Source organism: Eucyclogobius newberryi, unplaced genomic scaffold (assembly GCF_026437365.1).
Source record: "Eucyclogobius newberryi isolate DKJ021-1_F unplaced genomic scaffold, fEucNew1.0.hap1 SCAF_1, whole genome shotgun sequence".
Lineage (NCBI taxonomy): Eukaryota > Metazoa > Chordata > Actinopteri > Gobiiformes > Gobiidae > Eucyclogobius > Eucyclogobius newberryi.
This window is the reverse complement of record NW_027315723.1, coordinates 23,556,546-23,583,567: the sequence shown is the minus strand read 5'-3', so window position 1 is coordinate 23,583,567 and position 27,022 is coordinate 23,556,546. Positions and strand designations below refer to the sequence as shown.

General features: G+C 39.8%; 1 protein-coding gene across 1 annotated transcript in view; it reads left to right on the top strand.

The window, feature by feature from the left end:
• Positions 1-13,732: 13,732 nt before the first annotated feature.
• ptchd4 (patched domain containing 4) overlaps positions 13,733-27,022 on the top strand; it is a 42,922-nt gene continuing 29,632 nt past the window's right edge. Inside the window, exons 1-2 of the mRNA XM_072440489.1 lie at positions 13,733-14,657; positions 26,836-27,022. The exon at positions 26,836-27,022 is cut by the window's right edge and continues 309 nt beyond it. Of these exons, the coding sequence (XP_072296590.1) occupies positions 14,058-14,657; positions 26,836-27,022 (787 nt within the window). The 5' untranslated portion in view covers positions 13,733-14,057. The remainder of the gene's footprint in view (positions 14,658-26,835) is intronic.

Genomic DNA, 27,022 nt, shown 5'->3' with positions numbered 1-27,022 from the left:
ATTGTATTGAGTAATTAAGTACACTAATGTATTAATAACTGGCTTTAGTCATTTTCTCCTGGCACAGTTTCATCACATCATCATTTTGTAGCATTACAACCTCAACATTTTACTCGTACTTTAGCCGGCTGGACCACATTAAAATGCACCAGAAGACCCAAAAAAAGTCTGAAAATCTCCCCCAGACCCCCCTGTTCATTAATTTAAACTAATGTGCTAATGTGGCTGTCGACCCTTAACGCCCACAAATACGCCCAAAAACATATCTGGGACGTGTGTTATTTGTACAGGGAGTAGAGGTGATGTCAGCGGAATACCAAGTTGCATTGTGGGATTTAAGTTATCAATATTTGAGCTTGTGAGGTGTTGAGAATAAACTAACTGGCAAACGGATGCCCTGGAGTTTTGGTGCGCTTTGTTTGCGTTGAAGAAAGTTCCCATATGTGAATTGTTCACTGACAATGGCAATAAAACTGATTCTGATGACGTGGTGAGGGGCCCCCAAAAATGTTTTCGCTTAGGGCCCCCTGAAGGCTTGGGCCGGCCCTGCCATGCTGCATGCATTAATATTGGCGTTCTCTTCCATTCTCTTGGCGTGCTCCAGCTCGACCTCAGTAGTTGATTTAGTAGTTTGTGACACAGTGATTTCCTCTCTCACCCCACCCCCACAGACCATAAACCGACCTTCACCCAGACACGATCAGCCCAGGCCCCCATAGGTCACCTCCAGCAGCGGGACGGGGCTAAGTGTTTTTCAGACTTCCTATAAGTGATCTGTTCTTCTGTATCTACCTCTGTATCTACCTGCGTTGCACCAATGAAATTTCCCCATGTGGGACAATAAAGGATTATCTTATCTTATCTTAATGACTCAGGGAGAATGGATGATAGAAGGTCAGTGCTAGATGTATTTAACACAATGTATAGCTTTACTTTGCAACGCTTTGTTCTTATGGAGATTCACATTGGAGCTGTCGGTCTTAAATTGTTCACGTTGGGGAAAGTCATATTAAAAGAGCTGTACCTGGTTTTTTCCATGTAATAACGTGCACTGTGACATCATCATGGAACACTACGACATCATGCTTTTAAACTACTACTACTACTACTACTACTTATGTCGCTGTTTCATGATTCAAAGAGAGCCATAAAAACGTCCCAAATACCTTTCAAGTTTGGTGTGTTCGTGAATGAGTTATACGTGTTCATGTATGAATTATAATGACTTTATTGGAATTCCTGGTGAACTCGGAATGAGCTCATGGTTGAACTCATGTCCCTTTATTATAAAGTGTTACCCAATCTGAATTAATTGAGGTTTTTACTCGTGTGATGGTCCAGGTTTTGCTCATGGTCTCTGTTTAGTTTTGTCCCATTGTTTTGCATGTTGGATGTCACTTACATTGTATATTCACTTGATGTGGAGGGTCCTGTCATCTTGTATGGTGTTTTATGCTCACTGCAGGTCAATTTCCTTATGAGGACAATAAATCATCTACTATAAGTGTTTCTAAACTTGTCGCATAAATGATTTTGACATATTAACCAAGTCAGGCCATCGCACATTATTCATAATTTTAAGACTTAGGGGTCAGATTTATAAGTTAAATAGTCTCTTTACGCTCTCTTGTATATTGCCACTAAACAGAATGATATAAAGACCAGTTTGGGACACTCGTAAAGCACCCGCCCCCCTCAAACGTGGAGGGCTACATATATTTGCAGAAATGCTTTGTCAGCTCGTGCAGAATCGGTCGCTACAAGTATCAATGATTAATGGCATCGGGAATGACTGCTCCAACGTCATTTAATGAGTGGCCGTATATTTTGGTGACTGTGGCCCCTGTCGCTTCAGCAGGATTATTTACGTACATCATTGAGAGAGAAATATGCCGTAAATGTCATATATCAGCTATAGGCACGAGATTAAATGTACAGGGATGGGATTCACTGCAAAGAAACTCCTTGCGGATGAGGAATTTGGGAGGCTGTCATTGGCTTTTACAGTTGTGACTCTCGACCCACGGCAAGAAGGTTCTAGGTATGATTTCAATTCATTTCAATGTTAAGTCTCCCTTACCTCCATAAAAGTGATTCATGTTGGTTCAAGCTAGCAACCAACATCTATCTCATCTATGTTGCACAACTATTCTGTCCCGTGACATACTGTATAAATCACTATTACTTCTTTAGCGTATCTATATTTATATTCACTTTATTCAAGTCACGAGCGCCTCCATTATCGTTTCGGTTGTGTGATTTTGCATAGAGCTGCCAATCTCGACGTTTAAAGTAAATTAAAAACTACAAAGCTGTTTTCAAGCCGCCCTGAGAAAGGGTGAAGTGTTGACTTGTTGTTGGAACATTTTACACAAATCAGCCGACTCTATTTGATGTTTTTGCAGCAAGACTATAGTTCTCCACTGAAATGAATGGGATTCCTGCTTAATCGTGAATTCCAACCACAACAAAAGTCTGGATTAGACACAGTCAGAAGTAAAAATAAGTTAAATTGTCATGCATTTAATCACATCCAAGGTGCTTTGACTGAAAAGCATTGTGGTAATCTCTATTAATTTAACTATAACAGTCAAAGAAGAAACAAAAAAATGATGCTTAAATTGTCCAAATGAAGTGTACATCTGGTTGTCTTTTTTCTCTACAAACCACTTGACTTGTTATCAGTGAACCCTGCTGTATGACACAGCTTCATGGGTTGAAGGAGAACCATGCACTCGTAACATTAGTCTTTTGAGAATGGCTTTTAACCCAGTAAAGCTGCTGCTGTCGCCTCGGGGATAAACACATAAATGATTGCCATAGTTTAAGACTGTGGGCCTCTGGTTTAGTGAGCCTTATATTGGTCATTACTCCCTGCGTGCCGTTTAGACTAGTGTGACAAAGCCACTAAACCTCCCCTGCCCCGAGGAACTGCTCTGGATAATAATAAAACTGGTGTTGTCCTTTCTTCAAACCGATATAAAAAACTTTTGACAAGTCGCCTCTGTAATGCATGAATCTAATAAATAAAACAAAAGCAGCTTCAAACGGCTCTGACACAGGGACAGGGCTGTGTCATGTCAAGATTATGTGGTTATTAATCAATAATCCTGATTCTTCTGGTCACAATATGATTGGGAGAACAGCAAAAATAGAAATTGTGACAATTAAAAACAAATGATAATTTACAATGAATCTGTACTCCACACAATTATACCTAACTCTCTTTTGTTCACAATAACTGTTTAAGTACAAAGCCATAAAGGACATGGCCCCATCCTACCTCAAAGATGCTGTAGAGGCTAGTTTGTCTAGTTTGTCCTGCCAAAACAGCCACTACTGTTTGAAGGTGTAAAGAGGTTTTAAGCACTTCCAAGGCATCAAAAGGTAGTTCAGTGAAATGGCTCACCTTTGTCACAATAACACGTGGAAGAACATTAGACACGGTCAAAAATGATATGCCTCTGCACCTTCCAACACCTGGTGCAAATTTCCTGCCCTCTTTATACCTGGGGATTCCACACCCAACAACTACCCAACAGTGCCCCATAGGGGCTGGAGGTGCACGTATGAAGGGCAGTCAAAATGGCTCCTATAGATGCTATAGTACCATATCATCCAAACAGAGCTCTTCACTCTCTAAATGCTGAGTCTCTAAAAGCACTGCAGGAGGTAGAGCGTTTAACTACCAAGCTCCTGTGTGATGGAATCAGCTCCTGTCCATGTTAAAGAGGCCGACACAGTCTCTTCATTTAAGTCCAGGCTTAAAACGTTCCTCTTTGAAATCACTTATGGTCAGGCCAGTTACAGAAATATAAACCCACAGTTTCAGCTACGCTGCCCAAGGAGCAACTGTGCTGGGGAAGTATGGCAGCTTGAGCACTATCCTGACTACTTATTCTATCAAACAATATTTCATATTTAATTTCACTTGCAATCTGTTCATTGCCTTTTCTTCTTCTTTTCCCACTCCCTGCCACTCCGAGTGGGACAGGCACATTGATGACCTGTGGACCCAGACGCTCCTCAACTGCCTGGTGAAGCGGTCTCTACTCCGTAAGAACGGTTCTTCATCTGCCTGGAAGAACTGGTTCTCCTCCTGAGTGGCTCAGCTAGTGGAGCTGGAGCCACTCAGTGACAGTGGGTCTACCTCGCGTCCACATGTCCGTCCGATGGAGTCAGATTGGTCCTTCACTCTGTAACTCCTCCAGGTTTCTACTTTTTCCCAAGGAGGTTTTGTAGTTTTTCCTGGCCAAGAAGGAGGGTCTAAGGACGGGGGACACTGGGACATCGCCCCTCGTCCCCACGGACATTGTTTAATCCTTTGGTCACTGTCGCCCTCCGAGACAACCACTGTTGTGATTTTGGGCGTAACAAAAATGAATTGAATTGAAGTAATTTTGTTTCCTTAAACATCCAGGAGGAATGTGATGTAGTTCAGAATGTGAATGAAAGTGAGTTGATATTTCACTGTAGTTGTAATCAAGAATAATTGTACAGTACAATAGTGATTTTTCTTCTCACAACAATCATAACATTGAAATGTACTCGGTCACTCGGTGGCCAAGTGGATAGCACACGTGCGCTCCATGTGAGCAACCAGCAGCATAGTGAATTCAAATTCTGCTCTCGACAGTTTTTGGCAGTCTCACCCCCATTTCACACATTATTGTCCTGTGTAATTAAACCTAAGGGACAAAAAATCCATTGGACAATTATACATATCAAAACAATTATACTTCCTTCATGCACTTTTGGAGTGCCTGATTAGTTAGCACTTTTCTATGAGAATTTAAATGTTTGCCTCCTTATTGTAAAAGCAGTTGTGAAAAAGTCTGACCATCACGTGTTGTTTTTGTTTTTTTAATCAACCGTTTTGAAGGATCTTTTTGCCTGTAGGCTTAATTAGATAGTACAATTTAGCATGAAATGGGGAAAAGAGAAGGGAGGAGTCTCAGGAATCTCAGGAATCAATCTCACTACGGCCGCACATGGAGCCTGGCATATGTACTGCCACCTTAACGACAAGATCACCCTGTAACACATTCTTTTGTCTTTTTCAACCACAAACCTACAGGAAAGATTCTGTGTTCGCTGCTTTGTTACTCTTTGGGATAAGGTCTGCCCTGCTTCTCTTTGTCATTTAACAAAGCTGTACAGGAAAACTAAGAAAATCAAGATCTGCAACTAACAATTTAAACCCCCGTCTCCATTCACACGTCAATAACATGACTTTTATGCCATCAAGTAACAAGTAATGATATAAGCCTGCTATGATGATGATGATATTATTACAACATTTCAGGGTGACTTTAAACAACAATGAGCATTTGCATGGAGAACATCAGAGGCCATAGAGATGCAAATGCACAAACCTTCTGACTTGTATCATTACCTTCTCAGAGCTCTCCTCCATCCGGCAGTCTCCAGGGAACACAGGCTCATTGTGCGTGCATCTGCTCAGCCTCGGCTCCAGAGCCAAACCACGTCATATCAGATCCTGCAGGGGTTCAAATCTACTGCATAAACATATTCATAAAACATGGTCACACTATCTTCAGGTGTAAGCTCAATCTACATGCCGCATTCATGTGATTTTCTTATTTATTATTTATACGCACAAGAGGTTTGTTATTGCGTGTTGAACTTGAACGTGTTATTGAATTGGTTCATGAATGGATCGGAAGAACTTGAATGAGTGTCAAAACATTTTCACTCTTAGGAACGTTGTCCAGTTGACCAAATACAACTTTCTTTTGCTTTATTCAGTGCAACAAAAAAAATACTAAATATATCAGTAAAATTGAGACATAGAGTATATACATTTTTTTTTTTTTTGGAACCTATGGGGATTCATTCATTTATTTATTAATTCATGTATTTAAAACCACTTAACAATAACAGTTACACTATAAATAGTCTAAAATTATGATGTGCTGCTTGTGTCAGATGATCTCCAGATGTCCAGGCGACTCACAAGGTCAATATCTCAAAAGTATGAATGTTTTCTAAGTTTAACCAATAATTCCTTTGAGAATGATTTCTCCTGACTTAAAGTAATTGAAGAGGTGAATGTGAAGTGCAGTTTTGTGCTCGACATAAAGGGCCACAGTGTGCGTTCGCTTTTATGTATTTGGGCCACAATACTTTGTCAAATGAAGACAATAGCTGCTATAGAGGCTTCACAATGTTGCACTGCGTTTGAGTGCACTGTCACCCAGGAAGAAAGGAGCATCCATTTACTGTCAGTGTTTGCCGAAGTTATTGATAGAGCAGAGATGAGAATAGCAGCACAGCCTCATTAGAAGTATTTTGGGATGCAGAGGCTTGGCTGCCGTCCCATGCGCCGCTGGGAACTATTTTTGTCACTGTTTACTTTTAACATGTCACCATCACACACTTTTATACATCAAATGCAAAGTCAAAAGCGCAGATCAGCAATAACATTTTAATTTCATTGTTTGCAGGAATAATGTCAAGATTTTAAATCATAATTGCTGAGATAAAAGATATGAACCAGATTAAGAAAAGTTTTCATATTTTTCCACAACATATAACAAATATAAAATTTTGAATATCGCTAATGTTGTTTGGAATTTAAATGATTCAAACTGACTGAAAACAAATCTAAAATAAAATGACCAGAAACATGTCATCAAACAGGGGTAATTCTGTTGTTAATCTGAAGTTTTATTGCTTTTTTATTGCTGAGTCTTGGTGATACGGTACAGCATAGAATAATGAATTGTAATTGCAAAACATTGTAAAAATATATATACAATTTAGCACACTTCTGTTGCAACATCATCTGAATGGTATTTATTTATTTTTTTGAATTAGGATAGTACATATTAATTATTGTGTTGGACAAGTCAGAATTAGCACAATGGCAAAATTTCTTCCATTGTCCTAAAGCAGGTAAAAGCGCTAGACATTTAATTAGACAACAATCGGCACATAACTTGACATTGCAAGACATTAAACCTAAAAGACACATGTCAACGTATCTGAAGAAACAGAGATTATTCAATAGTAAAAGCAACAGTCAGAAGCCCAGAAAAACCGCACAAGATCATCTACTGTATGAGTGCATGACTGATTTGATTCCAGACATTTTTTGAGAACTGTTGAATAGTTGTCACAGTTTCTAATGAGTTCCATAATTTTGTGCCTATGATAGACACCGCTGCTAAATTTAGTCCTGCACTTTTGTACATCGTAGTCTCCTCTAGTTAATGACCTGGTACTTATTCCAGTCTTGTTTTTTTTCTAATAAAATACGTCCATTAATGATTATAATGTGATGTTTTGAAGATAATAATAAATCAAGTTCTTAATTTTAGTCAATTTATCCGGCCCCTGAATACACTATGGTGAATATTTGATCAGTTGTGAGTGTTTGCGAGTACATTTCGGAGTCTGTCACCTGTCTGTGTCACTGCTGTGCACTCATACACTGTCGGGACGTTCTCAGAGGAATAGATGTTTACTCCTGCAGCGCTGCCTCAGGACATCCAGCGGCGCTCCTCCTCAAATGGCCTCTAATTGCCAGACTCGCACATTTCAGCATATGTTGTACTTGTAACAAAGCCATCTGCCCAGGCTGTCAAATCAATCATCAATCTCTCTGCGTACTGTATTCTAATGCTGCTAAGGTAGGCTATAAAAATGGAACTATTACGTCAGTAGCATGCATGTTGTTCAAAAATAAAGTGCTATCTTCAATACATTCAGTCTGTGGGTGGTCTTCCAACTTATGCAATATTTTGTATATTTGGGCAAGATGCTGTACCTGATGTTTACTGTCTTAAAAATGTGAAACCAGAACTAGTGCATTTTAAGCTCTTTGCAGCGGTTAACATGTTTTGCTCTCAAATGCATCGATAGTATCCTAATTATTCACCATAATAAGTGTATAAGCATTCTTCAAAAGCGACAAAATAAAGCTAATGATAGCTGGTACAACTATCATGCTAACAGTGCACTTCCTACTTTGTGGAAAGCAGGAAGTGCGTTTTACGCTCTAAAATTACATGTTGACAGCACACAATGGTCTCATTTTTACCTGAATAGATGCTTTTACAGATTGTATCTTATTGCATGAAAAAAATATGGTACAGTCCTTTAAACTCGTTGCTTCAAGTGGTAGTGCTGTATGAATTTGAGGGTGTGACTTTTGGAGTTCTTCAGTGACTTAAGTGACCCACCTTTAGTAAAACTGTTAAAAATATGATTTGCAGTTTCAGGACCTAATTGGGAGAATGCAAATAAGTTCAAAGTGAGAAATATGAGGAAGTAAAAAAGCTTTGAACTTACTGAACTGCTTTGTGGAAGAGTTGAAACTGTCCATGGTGCTGAAAAGCTCCTGCTTTACTGTGATGTACATTACTTTGACTGGAGCTGTCACATTATTATAGCATGGATGGCATTTGAGGTGAAAGGCTGATGCAACTCCCATTCACTTATGGTGTTTCAAAGTGAATCAATATATCCCTCTAGGATGGACGTGTTTAAACAAGCTGCGCACACAGCCTGGTACCAAACGTTCTATTTCATTCATTTTAATAAGGCAGAAAAATAAAAAAGAGCACAGAGAGATGGTAGTATGATATTTGTTTGTTACATTTGGCAAAGTGTAATAAGAGTCTGCCTCCAACTTAAATAACCTTTACTTATTTATATTGGATTTGTGGTGTTTTGATGAACAATATTAGATTGAAAGAATATTGTGTGATTGTTACCACTAGACACGCAGCATTGTAAAATGGTAGAGTGTTTGTTAGTTACCAAAACAGCCTTTTGTAGTTGTTTTTTAAAGTTGTTTCTGGCCCAAAGACTTTATTTGACAGGGAAGTTGTAGTATGAAACTAAGGAGAAAGATGGGAGAGACATTCGGCAAATGGTTGAGGTCTGAAATCCAACTCACAACATTGCACATATTCAACGCCCTAAGCACTGCCCGACCGGTGAGCACAGCCCTGTTTTTTTCAAAGCTTGTGATGTTTGGATACTAACTCTCCCTTTGAAAATACATTAAAGCCATCCCATGTACCTTTAGAAAGCAGGCGTTCTGTTTACAAAACACTTGAAGAGTCTAAAACTAACTGCATTTCCACCTTAGAAAATAGAAAATGCTAATTTAATTCCATTTCCGTCTAAACCTTCGAGCGTTGCTGGAGCCGCCTTCTGTTCTGTGTCATGACACCACTAATCCTGTACATGGCGAATCATGCTCTATGGTTTTTGCACTTTGTTTTGTAGCTGTTAGCTGGGTACTTTTCGTCATGTTCAAAATTTAGCAGGTTGTTGTTTTATAATGTTATGTTTCACACCAAACAAAAGGCTAATGCCTCTATTTTTGGCAAAATGTTATGCTGAAGTTGAAAAGAACAGAAGAAGAAGAAGACTGAAGATTCACAACACTTTTAATGCTGGAAAAACATGAACTAACTTCTATTGAAGATTGGAGAATACATATGGGTTTCTGGGCAAGTCATAGTTGGTCAACATGTTTTGTTTTTAGCCTGAGCTTCAGGCCTTGTGTGTTTGTTTTTTCTTGAGGATTTGCAGCAAACAACACACCTAATGGAATGATGTGGATCCTGTGGATTATTTTGACTTTGTTCATCACCTGTGTCTGCTCTGTTCTCATGTGTTTATGCGGCTTAATGCGTTCAAACTTTCAGAATCAGAATCAGACTCAGAAAGGGTTTATTGCCATTGTCAAAGAACAACATTTACAAAAATAGGAACTTGTCTTGGTGATTTGGTGCAACATGAAATTTCAAAATTGCCTTTAACTTTGATGTGCATAAAACAAAATCTGCCTCAAGTGAGAGCATAAATATGCAAATTAATGGTTCAAAATGCGATATTTGGTGTTTCCACCTTCCGTTACTTATTCAATACTTCAAAATGTGCATTAAAATATGGTGATGGAAATGCAGTTACTAACACTTATTTCCTTTGTCAGAATGCTGTGTGTGCCTTTTTTAGAGCGATGGAGAAGAGAAGGGTTGACCATGTATTCACAAACCGAATGATGTAAAGTAATTTAATTTATCTGTATGATTAATTGTGTTGGATTGTAGTGAAAGATAGTGTTCGGAGCATTTTAATAACAACAAAATGATGAATAGATTGTTTGTTAAAATACTTGTCTTGGTATATTTGTGACCCTAAACTGCTATACTTAAATAATATTTGTCTGCAAGCCCTCAAAACAGATGTCATATTCACCACTAACAAATCATAACATCTTTGAGATAATCTAATCTTCCTCTGTGAAGTATACATCTTATTTATAATGCAGAGTATCTAAAACGTAACATCAGACCGACTTTATCCTTCTAGGAAATCATCAAGCTTTGAACATTTACAGTTAATAACAGGTTCAGGTTATGTGATATTTGTGGAAATAAAAGCAACACTTGAAGAGATGAAACTTCTGCTAAATTTCAATGAAATATATTTTTTTAACAAAAGCTGTAGAAAGTGTGGCTTTGGAACTGCCCCTGGTGCTGAAAGGGAATTGCTAGCACCGTTTGTATCACTATAAGAAGATTGCTCGTTCCAAACTTCTTACAGTGTAAGACATTTTGTTTAACCGAGCAGTTATTGAATATATGAAATTTAAAACATTCATGAAACATGTTCCCCTGCTTATCAAGCTTTAACAATACTATGATCTATATACTACTATTAAGTCAAATCAGTGCTAATACTTTTCTCTGTGTCTATTCTTTAACTGAGTCCGACACACCGACATGGAGCAGTGAGGTCTGGAGGGACAGTCGGAGAATTGCTTCTTATCTGCCTTCTACTGTCAGACCAAAAGCTATTTACAGTAGAACAATAAGCAGTTAATCGTATTGCAGGCTCATAATTGATTTAGCGGTGATGAAATGTAGGCACAAGGATGCAAGTCAGGAGAATGTTTAATCCCTGTCTCTGAGACCTTCATGGAGAATTAACTGTTAAAATGTGTAATATTTTTGTTATTCATCGAATCATAACATTTTGCCCTTGAATACAGAGCTCAAATATTAATCAAATCAATACCTTCGGGGTATTATTTTCTTATTATGGGTGGCAGATGGGAAGGATTGACACCTCTGGAGCCTCAAGGGGCACTTGATTTTCCATTTACACTTGACATGTGAGGTGTATTTCCCCAAAAGACTCTGATTCAAAGTCTGGCAGTCGCCTATGGTCGGTGTAAAAGTGTCTCAATAAAGCAAACATTTACTGTACATCCTGGTTAAAAATACTGGCTTGTTTCGATCTATTCAGTGTTTATTCAATGTTTGGCAAAGAAAGAAAAGACAGCAGTAGTGTAGCTAAGAAAAGAGTAGTCTCCATGGCAACCGTAATAAAATGGAGGCTGCCATGTTAGTAGTACTGGAGTCATGTGACCATAGAAACCCCTGAAACTAATGTCTCATGCTCCTTGAACCACACACTTAACATTGGGCCTAAACCTGGAACTAAACATGAACAAGGCCATGGCTAAACCAGGACTAAAACAGGACCAAACCAAGTCCAAATCAGAATTAAACCAGGCTCAATCCTGTACCGAATAAGTCACTATAAATGTGAACGTACTCTTGCTTGTGACTTTTCTGCTCTTAGTATAGAATAGAATAACTTTATAATAGATAAACACAGACAAACACTCACAACGCTTAAAGGGGCAAATTAGATTCTCCTGATACCTTTTGAAACACTGAACACTGAAACATTGTGAATATATTTAGATCAACCTCTTTAATCAAAAGAAAGATGGCATTCCTTAAATGTAATTTCCTCATGCATGTTACAAAGGACAGGCATGAAAGATGGTTCAGAGTGTTATTGTTGTATGATTGATGTATGTCAGACACATGACATGACCATCGAATGGCACAAGGTCAGAGCTGTCATCACGTCTGTAATTACACCGCGGTTACTTCGGTCTTCAATAGAAGACGGACTCCAAGGTCGTATGTGTTCACTGCACCTGTCAGACCTCCATATGAGGGTCAATATCCTTTATATGGACACTCAGATATTGATTTTTCATAATTATTACCAGCAGTGGGAGGACAGTGAGGGTGTTGCAAAGAAATGCAGACCCACAGTAACCTATATATATATATGCAGTATATACGTAGAGTGTCCTCCATGTGTTTTTTGGGCTCCAACGTCACAATATCTTGTACATTTGTCCAAGGTTTATTCTGTCGCTCATTTAGAATCCGATATGCACCACAAAAACTAAAGTTGTGTCACAACAATTAAGTGGGCAACAGCATCCCAGATTCACATCTACATGCACAGCCAAAATGTAAGAGTCATTATGTACTCTTAACTCTTTGATGATGTCATAATCTCAGATGGTGAGCAAGGGCCCTGTTACTCTGTGGGAGATTTACTGTTTTGGAGACATATCAAAAAAGTTATCCTCAACCGTTGAAACATATGTCATTGGTATTGGCACCACAAACTTGTCATAATAATCATATGTCTTAAGTCCTTCCACTTTCTGTGGCTATTGTGAAAAAAATATGTATTTTTTGTTAATTTATACTAACAGAGAAGATGTTTAACTTTGTGCCAGTTTTTTCTTAATGTGGATAGTCACAGTAATTACAGAAATGAACCATAAACCATGTAAACAAATCAACAATCAACAAATATCATAGACTTTTAACCGCCAGCTGAATTGCGTTTATGATGTAGTGAAGTCACGTGACCGCAACCTCTTGACTGTATTTTTTCTACAATTTGACTTACTTATTACTTTGTGCATTTGTGGATTGGAAAGACGCTGTGCCAATCTCTCGACTTACATAAGATTTGATTTATCCACTTCGCCCAAACTGTTTTTTTGTTTTTTTTTTCCTTTCATTGAGAACACCCGCAGATTTATTATGTTGTTAAACTGCAACACGGATTCAGGCAGGTTAATAAATATAGCCAATTTGCATTAATTGTCTTTTACAGCCAAAGTAGTCTACACTTGAGGGTATCTGAAACTGAGACTTATTAAACCCCGCTGCTCAATGTGGCTCCTTTAAACCAATACCATCAACACATAGAGCGGTAATTACAGGTTATGGGGTGAAAATTGCTGCGGAGCATGAGGTAGGTGTGTTGTGCCTGTTCCCGCCACAGTCCCCTGCGTGGTCTGTGCAAACCACCCAGCGTGAAGCACGAGCCGGCGTGGGTTTTCCCCATTCATGAAGCCACTGACTCATCACCGCTTCTGCCGCTGCTTGCACTGTTGCTGCTGCTTGCACTGTTGTTGTTGTTGCTGCTGATGCTGATGCTGATGCTGATGCTGTTGCTGATGCTGATGCTGATGCTGTTGCTGTTGCTGTTGCTGCTGATGCTGTTGCTGCTGTTGCTGATGCTGATGCTGATGCTGATGCTGTTGCTGTTGCTGTTGCTGCTGATGCTGTTGCTGTTGCTGTTGCTGCTGATGCTGTTGCTGTTGCTGCTGATGCTGATGCTGATGCTGATGCTGATGCTGTTGCTGATGCTGATGCTGATGCTGATGCTGATGCTGTTGCTGCTGCTGATGCTGATGCTGCTGTAGCGGTCAGTGAGCCACCTGCAGCATCACTCTCCTCCGCTCCTCTCCTGTTGCAGCCCCCCCCCCCCCCCTCTCCCCTCTCTCTCCCTCCCTCTCCAGCGCCATCCTCATCCTCAACACGTTAGTCCAGCCTCCTTCTTCACCACATGCACAGCGCGGCAGAGAGAGGCGGCACACGGAAGGACACGCACATCAGCCCGCCGCCGCCGCCGCCGCCGCCGCCGCGTCGCCCGCCCGCCTTGCCCCGCACGCGTCTCCGTCACGGAACATGGCTCGACACGGGAGGCGACGACGCGCGGTGAATTAGTGGCCGCGACCGCTGCTGCTGCTGCGTCTCACGGCGGCGTCTGCCCGGCCGCGGATTGCTGCAGTGCCGTACGTTCCCAGCCAGGTGTGCGTGCGTGTGTCGGTGTGCTGTGCGCGCGTGAGGGGGGTGATTCTCTTGGACTTGGACTACGCCGGGGTTGGGGTCTGATGTCACATGTGCTTGATCGGAGGAGACGGGGCTTCCGCGAGCTGGATTTTGTGGAGGATGCTGCGGCAAGTGATTCACAGAGGGCTCAAGGCGTCTTTCTACTGGCTCGGCTTGTTCGTCAGCAGGCACCCCGTCTTTTTCCTCACCGTGCCCGCCGTGTTAACCATCATCTTCGGCTCCACGGTGCTCAGCCGCTTCAAGCCGGAGACCAATCTGGAAGTGCTGGTGGCCCCGACTCACAGCTTGGCGAAGATCGAACGCAGTCTCGCGAACAGCCTCTTCCCCGTGGATCAATCCAAGCACAAGCTCTACTCGGATCTGCACACGCCGGGAAGGTACGGCCGGCTCATTCTGCTCGCCCGCGCCGGGGGGAACATACTGGAACTCGCGGACCAGGTTCTCCAAGTGCACAAGCAAGTCCTGGAGCTGCGCGTCAATTATAAGGGATTCAATTACACGTTTGCTCACCTCTGCGTGCTGAGCCACCGGGACAAGCGCTGCCTCCTGGATGATATCATAACCATCTTTGAGGACATACGCCAGGCCGTGCTCTCTAACAGTACTTTCCACAAGGTGCCCGTGGGCTACCCGAACACCACGCTGAAGGTGAGTGCTGCCGGAGCGCGCACTGCAGCTGCCGCCAGCAGCAGCGAGCGCACCGTGCTCCGGGTACTGCCAGTTCTCTGCCTCCCTCCTGTTAGAACTTTCACCAAATTCCACCGCATCGGATAGATCCAGAGGTGCTTCTTTGCGCACATGGATGGTACTTAAAGCTTCTGCTGTTGGTTTATAGTTGTGTGTTCATTCAACATGTCCTTTTCCATGTCGACACCTGTAATCTATAAGCCACAGTGGCAGGCTGCACAATCAGAGCTGGCCATAATTTCGGAATGAATGGACTTAGATGGGGCGGGACTTTAGACAGCAGGGTAGGACAGAGGTCTGGAACTGACGTATGCAGCCCTAACTGTGTGGTCTGTTTCTCAGAACAGACCATACCCTCTGCTCTAGATGTAGAGGCAATTGATGAAGAATTAAACTATGCATGTTGTAAGACAACTCACCTGTTGGCCAATTTGGATGCAGCTGTTATACTAAAGGAAGGAGTAAATTCTTTACACGTTAAAACATTAGTACAACTGATGCTTCAGGTCAGTCTGCTCACACTGTTGTCCCACTGAATGCACTTTTAACATGTGTGCATTATAAGAGCAGTTTAACCCACACAGAGACATAGGGTCAGGGTCACACGAAGGGCACCCAGTGTCAAACGTCAGGTCAAAGAGGAGATAATCAGGTGATTGGAGGGGAATCTGAACATGATTAATACTGAGAAGAATTATACAGACGAGTGATTCTGCAGAAGCCATTTAACTCAGAATCAGAAAAGGTTTATTGCCATTGTCAATGAACAAAATTCACAAACATAGGAACTTGTTTTGGTGATTCTGTGCAACATAAAACAATGAACAATAATAAAACAACATATATAAAATCAAAAAGGGCATGCATTAAAGAAAAAAACATTTAAATCTACTATAGGATGAAAATAAAAATAGGCTTATTATGTACACACAATTTACAGTTAAATGTACAGATGTAGTGCAGAAAGTGAACAGTGCAGTGAGTGATTGATTAAATTATAGTTAAAATGACAGGTGTTTAAGAAGTGTTCATGAACGGCAGAGGGAAAGAAAATGTTCTAAGTAAGTTACTGTTGCAGCCAGATTGGGCAGACTGATGGAAGCAAGGCTGACGATTTTTTGCATTGGCCCCTCTGACCACCACCAACACTCACCACATACACTTAGGGTATGTTCGTGAAGTGTCTTGCCTAAGGATACACTTGTAAAGTTTGCACTAAAGCCGCTACAGCCTCACTGTGACACCTGGTTTTTCCAGTGCCTCCCATCCTTTTATTTTTTAAATTTGTGATAAGATTATCTCAGTAATACATGTGCTCATGAGGTTGATTCCTTCCTTGCATTCACTCTGCATCCTGCTGTAAGTGCTGATCCCAAATTAGAGGGTTTGCACCAGAACCAATATTGATAGAATCCATGAAATTAAAAAAATGGTGCTGTCCGGTGGCTGAGTGGTTAAGATGACAGCACATATGCAAGGCTCCATGTGTCATGAGTCTGAATCCCGGCTCTGACAGTTTACTGCATGTCCTCCTTTCACTCTCATCCCCAATTTTCTAATAAAGCCAAAAATCCTTCAAAAATATATATTTGCAAAAATGGATCCCCTGTGTACCGTAATTGCCTTTTTATAGAAACCCTCCACTGGTGCTGCATGAGAAGTCATATATAGGCTGAAGTGGATGAAAGTATCCAACATATTGGTGGTACCCATTTAAAATGACAATATTTCTCCACCTCAGCCTGAAGTCACACAATATTGTAAACTGTGCACTATTGCAGAAAGTCTCATTATGCACCAAAATGAGCATGGATTAATATTATTGATAATTTACACTTTTAACTGTAACAATAATTCTTATACAGCACAATAAACTTCATCAGCTTAGAGGATTTTTTAAATTAGACTTAGACTGTAACACTTTTGACCGTATACACACTTTTTGCTTGTCCCTTTCATTTTGGTCTGAAAGGTGATATGGCATCAAGTATGTGTCTTTCCTTTGTGTATCGACGACTGTTTCACAATGTGCCAACAGATATGTTTAAGTATTTTTACTGTACAGTGTAATGTTTCAGGCTCAGCACTCAAAATAATAGCTCCAATTACATTTAAATAAACCATGTTCCAAAATGCTTATAACTAATATTGTTACCTCTCAATTGGGTGCATCATACAGTTATACAGACGGCTTCAACCATTCATTACCACTACAGCACACATGCTGTTTGTTCATTTTCAAGCCCAACTGTACTAAGGATACTTTCAAAAACGCTTCTGCAAATTGTAATATTATTTGGTAAGCTGCAACTGTGTGATGTATTGTATAAATCAACGACAAACTCATCCATTGAACTGCAACATTTGAAGCCATTTCCCAATACACAACAATATTACATCAGGCAGGCGTTGTCTGCACGTTCAAGCATGTTGCAAGAAACCCCCCCCTTTCAAAGACACAGCCAACATCTGCAGCTATCGTTTCACAAGCTCCTGTCTTACATTCATGTCAGGCTAAAATGTCTGGTAATGGGCCATTTTCTCTATTCTCACACAGATATGGCATCAAACAGCCGTATTCCACATGTGTCTGAAGGTGGTCTGTGGAAAACCCCTTTTCTCTCACACGAACGATGCTGGTGCATGTGAATTGATTGGCTGCATGTGGTTGCCACTCTGCCTCTCCTGCACACACAGAGCAAACCAGGGATATCCTCTTTTTGAATGCAGTGTTCCCCTCTCCCCAGCCGCCGCACGACAAGGCTCGCTCTCTCAGCCGCAGTGCACGTCCACACTGCTTTAGCTTGCACAAAGACATATGCAAAGGCTTGCTCCAATGCAGATGTATTTTGAAGGTGTTACAGGCTGATATTGCCTGTTAAATTAGTGCTGTGATGCTGCATAGCAACATAACGGTTGCCAAGATGCAAGTGTAATGCAATCGCAATGGTAATTATTATCAGGGAAATTATACAGATAATGATTCCAGAGTTCAAGGAAACAATGGAGTTCCATTGTTTATTACTATTTTACTAAAACACCTACTGTCATAAATGTGTTTCTATTCACCTTCGGCCACATCCAGAAAAATTATATTTTGTATTTAATGATGCAGGATAAATACGCCTTTGCAAAATTGATACAAAATTGTAACATAATATCTAAAACCAAGTCAACCTGTGATATAACATTGTTAAATATGGGCTAAAAAACTAGTTCCACAAGTCTGCAAATAACTTTTGCTATCATCCCAGATCCATAACAAGTGCAGAGTCACAAATTAACAGTATGTGATGAAAGACGGCTAGTAATGTTTTCAACATGTTATGCGCAATGGTTTATGTCCCCTTTACGTATTTTTGCATTGTGCTCTCTGGGGACAAAATATGTGTCAAAGCGGATAGTTCTTCAGTACCACAGAGTGGCCCCTAATGAATCCGGCAGCAGGTTAGAAGTGACAAAGGTCGGGCCATCTAGAGTTCTAGACCTGGTATTGTCTGTATAATCATGTTTTTAAACATGTCTCTTACTCATCCTGTCAAGCGTATGTCCTTGAACGTTGCATCAGCGACGATCTACCTCACTAAATACTTGTTCTACTGTAGAGAACAATAAAAGTATTAGTCTGAAAAGCACAGATTTTTAAGATTAAAAAAAGAACTTGAAGCACACAAAAAGGAAAAACACGCAAACTCCAAACATGGTTTTGGAATCCAACCCAGGTGGTCTGTGGTGAGACCACTGTGCTAACCACTGTTCAACCAGAAAAGCCCTCTTAACTCCTTCTGCCCCTAAAGCCTGCCCAGTACCTCTCTCAGTCTGGTGCTGTCATATTCCTGGATCCACATGTGCGGCACTGCTCTCCAGCCCAGTGCTCATGAATACTGCAGAAGTGGCACTGGCACATGTTTAATGCAACACAGGGCTGTCTCCATCAGCAGGAGTCTACACAGAATCCTGATGGGCCACAAGCTTCACTCACATGTCCGAAGCTTGTTTCTTGAACAATTAGTGTGCAGTGTGGTTTTTTAGCATTTCTTCAGAGTAATCCAGTACACCGATGTCTCCAACTGCCAAGCACTAGAAACTCTTGTATTAGCATTTTAGTGATTACATTTCAGTTATTACAAAAGCATCTATATCTGTTAGCACCCTGGTGCACATAAAGCTGGAAATCCATTCCCCACTCCATGCTCGATGGTAATAAGACACTAAAGCATATCTACGCTTTCTAAAAAGAGAAAACAACAGCTCCACAGAAGCTATTTTAAATAATTAAACATAAAAAAGTGCAATGGTGGTAAGAATGAAAATAAAACTGTATGTCTTTCATTTATATAAAGACAGGTGATCTAACGAAGTATGAGTTTGATAGATTTAAATACAGACTCCTCTGGGTGTTGTTGGAAAATTAAACGAGGAAATGAGATGGAAAGGATGAATTGGCATTGGGTACGCTTAGAAAATAATCACTGTGTGCTTGAAATCATGCCTCGGCTACATTAGGAGCGCTACATCCAGATGAAATGGGGGTGTACTAACAGAGTCCTGTTTGTTTGAGAACACGGGGCAAAATGTCACAAAGACAGAGATGCCTCTCGATTAGACTTTCACGTGTCACACTCTGTACCTGCTCAATAAGCAGCAGCGCTCAGATAAATGCCCAAGAATGTGATCTTATTTAATCCACTGACACACAAAGCCTCTGAGTCACCACCCACTGCAAACAACCTAAAAGACCTCCATGAGTCATCCTGATGTATCCAGTCTGCGATAATCAGAGCTGTAAATTGCAACTTTCATCACAATTAGATTTTAAATGATGCCGTTATTAAAATGTTCGTGATGATGATTCCAAAACACAACACAAACTTCATTTTGCTGTGACATGATGAACTTTCATGGGGTAATGTGTTGTGCGTTTGAGATGCAGTATTGGATAAATCTAGTAAGAAATAGATTAGAGCGATATAGCAATTAGTACAGTGCTATGATGGTTTAGATGTTCTCTTTAACTGGATGTATTTTCACTTCACGATTCTGCGTTTGCTTCCAAAAAATAAACAATGTCTGAGGCAGGTGTGGTAGTTGCTATTTTTTAAATCAAGCATCAACACCAAAGCATTTAAACTAGAATATAATCTTCATCAGGGTATAATACAAGTGTAAGTTACATCATGATTGTGGTGGCTAATGTGTTTTATTTACTATTAGCTATAGGGTTAGTTGTGTTATTTTAGCTTTCACAAATGGTTTTCTAATTGGAAGTGACTACTTTACTCACTAACTTGGTGTCCTAGTTTGGGCGTCATGTTTCAATAGTTCAGCATTTTTATTTTGAACTTGATATTCTTTCTATTATATGAAACAAATAGAAATTAAGAATTTACCTATATATACACATATATATATATATATATATATATATATATATATATATATATATATATATATATATATATATATATATATTATATATTCCCCTGTTTCATGTAAAATATTGTGTCTAACATAACAAAAAGGCATTCAGCACATTATCATTCATCCTGGTTTGAGTGCAGTTTTGTCCTGATGTAGGTTTAATTTGAGCCTTTTCTAGTCCAGGTTAAGTACAGGTTTAGTCTACTGGGTAACAGATTAATACCCAGTTCCTATGCTCAAACTAGTATCAAATCAAACCTGACCTGTATAGCTTTGGAATGGTCTTGATCTTTATCAGCATTAATATTAGAGCACATGGAAATATTTAAGAATATATAATTTTGCGTCAAAATTGACATTCTATCAAGTATTGACATCGTTCCGTAGAATTGAATGTTGCAGTTGTTAAAATGTTAGTATTGTGACAGCTAATTCAGTCCCAATGTGTATGTGCCGCGTTCGCGAGTGAAAATAAAACCTGAATCACTCGACCCTCCTTGTTTATCAAACTTGAGCTGAAGACGTGGCAATTAAGTTGAAACTCTTGCACTGCCACTATCCCCGCGTTGTGTACATATGTGTGTTAGCCCGATGCTTCAGATAAACCTTCCTACGACTAAAACAACTCTTCCTTGGGCTTGCTGTGACCTGATTCCCCGTCTCTTCAGCTCGTAAAGTGCTCTGACAAGTCTGCCTGTGCTAATTCATGCGCCCGACTTCTTCCTCCCGTCCCGCGTTTGAAGCCACCGCACGTTTTAGTCCAGAGCTTGTTAAACTAGAGCAGTCCCAGTGCCTCTGAACCCGGCGCTGTTCCCCCGAGGTGTTGCTTAAAAATATAGATTTGTTGTTTTGCTGTCATGGCTGTTTCTCCGGTTGTGTAATCTGGTGAAGTTGTCAGGTGTTACCCGAAATAACATCACATGAAAGGAAGGGATAAAAAAAAGAAAGTGGGACATAAATGCTCTTTGCACAGACTCAACAGTGGGAGAAATATCAAATAGTGACAACATGCTCAGGAGCTTAAAGGAGAAGGACTCGCAAACATGTCATTTTATACAATTACAAGATATATTCAGTTGGAACTTTTCTCTATTTGTGCTGCTTTTAAATCCATCAGACCAGGAGAAACTTTCTGCAAGGGATGTCAGAATTATTTGGTTAAGCTTAAAAGCTTAAGAGTAAAACAATACTTTTTTATGCAATTAATACTTTACAAAAAGGTAAAAAAATGTAGAGTAATTTTTATTTTATGACATTATAACTATTTTTTTTTTTCCATCAAGCTAATTCTATACGAGAGAAATCTGCTAAACAATGTTAAGTGAATTAAGTGTTTACTGTGAATAGTTATTTGTTTTAATCTCACAATAATACTAACACTAACCGTAAAAATATATATTGTGACATCCCTAAACAGCACAAATATGAGACATGACTATAAGACAGGTTACATCAGGACATGGAATAAAGCCTTGAAGAATATGTCTGTCCCTCTGGGTTTTACTGCAGACACTGCTCCTGCCACACTCTTCACTTAATCACATCTGGAGACTGGAGCTCTGATATTTGACCTGCTCGGGCCGGCGCAGACAGAGACTTACTCCTCCAAGTTTTATTAGTTGCTTTATTGGTAACTCTTAAAACTTTTATAAACAGTTTTGGAGTATTTTGTCTGGAACTATTGTGTTGTGTAAAAGAATCATCGACCTTATAGAAAAAAATGAACATTGAAGCTGCCCAAGCTTTTTTCTTATTTTCTTATTTACAGTGTGTTTTAAGCACGTTTTTGTAAAAAATAAGTTGCCCAAGCTAGCAATAGAAATAAATTGACCTGCCAAATTCTTACCTAAAATACTGCACATTTGTGACATCATCAAAGTATTGTACAGTATTTACAGTGACGTGCGGTGAGGTTCAGGGCGAGTGATGCACCAACTCTTTCAGAGTCAGATTTACAAACGCAAATGAACCCAAAAGAGCTCCTTAAACAGGTCGTTCTGGACCAGAAAGAGGAGAAGCTGCAGGAGACTTGCATTCATTCCTCACCGTTTGTGTTCTATACAGTCCCACTAGATCTGCCTTTAGTGGGTTAGGGTTAGGGTTAAAATATGCTAAATATCTTGCATATTTTGACAGGCTCTGCAGTTTTGTGTCATCAAAATGTTGAGACATTTCACAACATTTTGTACAATCCACTAAAGTTTAAACCAAGGAAAGCTCGCTCACCAAAATGATCAAACCTGGCTTTAATCTGATCACTGATCACAGAACCATTGCCTCCTTTCATCTCTGACTGACATAACTCCCAAAACAAACTAGACTGAGCAATATATAAGTTTAAAAAGTTTGAACATGAAAAACACATTTTGGAACAAGCAAAGTATTAAACTCAGCAGAAAGTGGATGGTTAACTGTATTACCCACATCTGGATGTAACACGACTGAACATTGGAAGCTATATTTAGTTTGTTTGGATAACCACATGAAAGAGAGAAGAAAAGTGTGCGATTTACGGGGTCGTTCTTTCCAGATTCAGTTCCAGATTGTTGTCTGCCTCATCGACAGAAACGTACTTCAGCTCCAAACTTGGACTTGTCAGGAATTGTCCAAGTTACTTTGGGGACACAGGACTCAACTTGAACATAGGACTTGTCTCTGACTTGGACGTTTCTGAGGGAAGACTCAATTTAAGGTTCGGGCAAGAGGACTTGTATTTGTGGACCAAGGACTCGGCCTGGGAGTCGGACTGAGACTCCCAGCTATGCTTACCTCTGTAGATCTGGTTAAAATGCTTAATCTATGCCATTTACAGTCGACAGGTGACTTGCGCTCCAGTTTTAGATGACAAAGACTTGAACTTCGACCTTTTTCGACTGTAGTTTGAACTTGAACAACGAGGACTTGCACTCAAAATCGTGTCGGGGTCCTAGGAACTTGACCTGAACTCAACTCGGACCTGTCCTGAGAGACTTGGACCCCTGAAACCCTTCTCAAAGTTACATCGTACTTATCATGAGTTCGGTCCTCTCTCGTGTCTGCTGTCGGGACAAGAGCTGCTGGCAGAGAGACAGAGGAACAGAGCAGAGCCGGTGTGTAGAATCCGGACCAGCAGGAGGCGACCGGCGTGGATCCTGGCACCAACCAAGGCTGTGTTCTCAGATGAGTCATATTAACGAGTGTTGATTTTCTTCGTCAGAATCATTAAGAGTACAACAGAGGGATTTTCATCGTGAAGCTCTGGAGAATCAGCTTCAAATACAAACAGACTTTGACAAATGTGTAGCTGTTTTACTAGGAGAATGTAGACAAGAGGAGTTTGTGATTGTGCAAAGTGTCGTCACGTCCTTGGGTAAGACACAACTAAACTAAACAGGGGCAGCTAGTAATTATCCCTTTTATACCTTGTGAGATTTTTCCATTTTGTTGTCCATTATTTATTGAGCCGTGAGTCCTTGAGTGTTGGTTCAGTGTGACATCCATTTCTTTGTGGTAGGCTTTTTGCTATATTCCAAACGTTCACATCTATTGCTTGCATTGTGTGGGGTTTTATGCACCAGATACTATCTTTTTAAATTGAAGTAGTAATTGAAGTAGTAGGGTGTTAATGGTGATGATAATTGGCAGTGCTTTATTACACAGATCATTTGCAATTCTGTCTTCATTTATGTTGAACAAAACTCAGGTGCTACTGTCTTTATGATGTTCAAACGCTTTACAAAGATGTTATTTCACAATATAAACGTTACACACCGAGCATATCTCCATCCATCGTCTCTCTCTTTGTTTACTCTGCAGTGGGCGTCCAATCACGGACGGCCGGTAAAGTTGGGGGGTGTTAGCAGAGCGTGGGAGGTGCTGCTTTAGTTTATGTGTTGCAATATTTTACTCGAGCACTATAGTTTTCACAGTGGGGCCTTCACCAATAAAAGACAGAATTTCAGAGAGAATTTTAGATAAAGTCATATGGGACAATGTCAATGGCAAATGGTGTTTGTTTAATCTATACTATAACATTGTATTGTTGTAGGACTGGAACCTTGTTTGAATCACGTAAATCACCGTCTTCTTTCTTCAGTTCCTGACATAAATGGTAATAAAGGATAGGTCTACACATGAAACAAAGGTTCCTAAACTCTACGACGCATTCTCATTTTGTCTGAAGATCATTTCAGATGGAGAGCAGGGAATTAAATCTATGGGATTAGTTCTGTTTTTGAAAGAAATAACCAAACTAATGGCGCCACGTTCTTAAACTGTTTCATTTCATTTGTGAAGCCAGAGAAGACGTTGAACTTGTGCCAGTTTTTGTTTCATGTGAATAGCCCAGTAATTTCAAAAATATTAACCATGAATCGGGTAAATTTATCGGCACTCGAGATAATTAGAATTTTCTCCTGCTCAATTAGTCAGAGCTCAATCAAGTTATCTCAACTAAGCTCTGTGTGTATGTATGTATAAACACAGATAAATGTACACACATGTACTTTGTGCATATACTCGCAGGAGACGACTCAAACCACCCTAAAGAATGTCCATCTCTGTCTCATGTTATACACGTCTGGTCACTGTTAATGTTGTCACAATACAAACATTTGAAAATCAATTTCGATACAAAGGAAAAGACTTGATACTTGATACATTTTGATGCCACATTTTAAGAATGTTAGTTTCAACACAGAATAATGTTTTTTTTAGGATTACCATGTGGTCTTCTACGAGTTCATATTAAGACTATGTTAAAGATTTCAGGAAATGTGATTTTATTCAGTATTGATACTTTACTTGAGTATCTAGTTTTGAATTTATCCACATTCGTATTGATTCACATTTGACTCCCATGAAAGCGTCTGCAAAAGCCCACACACGACTGGTGTAAAACCATCATAAATAACGAGGTGTAGACAGTGGCTGTGTGATTACATGTGACTGGTCACATGTAATCACATGTCACATTTGTCAAATGAGGAGCTGAGGAGGATCAGGCCTTGTGTATTGGATATTAATTGAGAGGCTTTTTAAGTTCAGATTTAAGTGGCTGTACAGTATATTACCTCTGACTAAAGGGTCAAATGTCAGGGTATGTGTTAAACCCTGTATTTTATCGATGGACTCATTGTTAGGTCTGGAAGATTCAATTAATAAAGTCCACAACGTGCCAGCTGCTTAACTGAGGTGCTCACATTATTTTAAGAAATAGTTCAAATCTATATCGTTTAAGTAGAAAAAGCTTCAGTTGTAGTCATCTGGACTCAGTTTGAAAAAATAGACGTTTCGACTTTCATCCAAGAGTCATTGTCAAGGATTGTCTTGGATGAGAGTCGAAACGTCTATTTTTTCAAACTGAGTCCAGATGACTACAACTGAAGCTTTTTCTACTATGGAACACGCCTGGACGAATGAGGGATTACACCGACACATATCGTTTAAGGTGAGACACTGCGGGTGAAAAGGAAAACAAATCAAAATAATTTCGAGATATCAATTTGAACCTTCTTCTTTTGAACAAAAATGTTTGTAAACGTCACATATTATATATATGTACATAAAATATATATATATATATATATATATTTATTTATTTTTAATAATGTGAGGAAATATAGAGCATTTAATGTGTAAAAATGTCACTTATTTGAGACATTTAACTCTTAAATTCCCGATTTAATTTTGTACACATGAAAATTAGCAAAAATATTAAATCTCTCTCTTTTGGGAGTTAAAACTTCAGTAAACTTCAGTAAATGAGGCTCAGAATTAGATATCAACTAATCCTAGTACAGGCTTGTAAAACTAGTGCTACGTTACAAGCTGGACTACACATGTCATTAAAATGTAGTGAAAGGATTCAATTTATTATTTTACCAAAAACGTTTTTTTTTACTAATGTTACTTCCTGGTTGGACATCAGATGCGGCAGCAGATGAGACATTGAGGTAACCACTGGCAACCAGACTGTACTATTATGCAACAGTTAGTATTAGACAGATAATAATATCTGAGAACAACTTTATTCAGTTAAATTATTGTTTAAATTGTCAGTTGCATGTAAATTGTCTTTTTGATGGGACGTCGCTTATTGATGACATCATAGCCAGAAGGATCCTGTTATAGAACTCAGCTCTACTTTTTGCAATTTTCAACTTAAATTTTTCCTCTCAAACTGCCACTTGACTGATGTAAAACTATGTTCAATATTATTTACAATGGGTCATACTACATTTGAGAGATGAGAAAACAACCATTGAATTTACAATTTCCCATATAAATCTAGATTAAATAAAATAATAAATCATACTTAGGTGCAGATTGGTTTTACAGGTGAAAGCTTATATCTCAATGGATTAAACTGACCAAAAAACTAAAAATAGAGAAAAAAATGTCCTTTGTGTAATCATGTGTGTCGTATGTGAGTTTTCACTGCTTTTACCCAGAGATGACACACTATTGATACTGTCAATAGTTGAAGGTTTAAAGTCATATGTTGCATTTCTTTTTATCTCACCAACAATACAAACTGATTCTACTATTAATACTCAAAGCGGCCGACCTGAATGAAAACTTGTAAAGATAAATGCGCTTTTTTCCTTCTTTTATCTTGTACGCACAAGTGAAAAACATACAGTGAATCAGTAACTTTTAAACGCTGCACCTGCAACATTTCATAATAAACCTGCAGTTCCTTACACCACTAATACTAGGGTTTGTATTTCGTCTGCAGGATGGGCGCGTGTCGTTCATCGGCCACCAGCTGGGAGGGGTCACTTTCTCCCCCAACAGCCGGGACCACACGGTGAAGTCAGCGCGGGCCGTCCAGATCACCTACTACCTGCGCAACAATGGGCCCGTGGTGCAGGACGTCATTGCCGAGCGCTGGGAGAACGAATTCTGCGCCCTGGTCCAGCGGC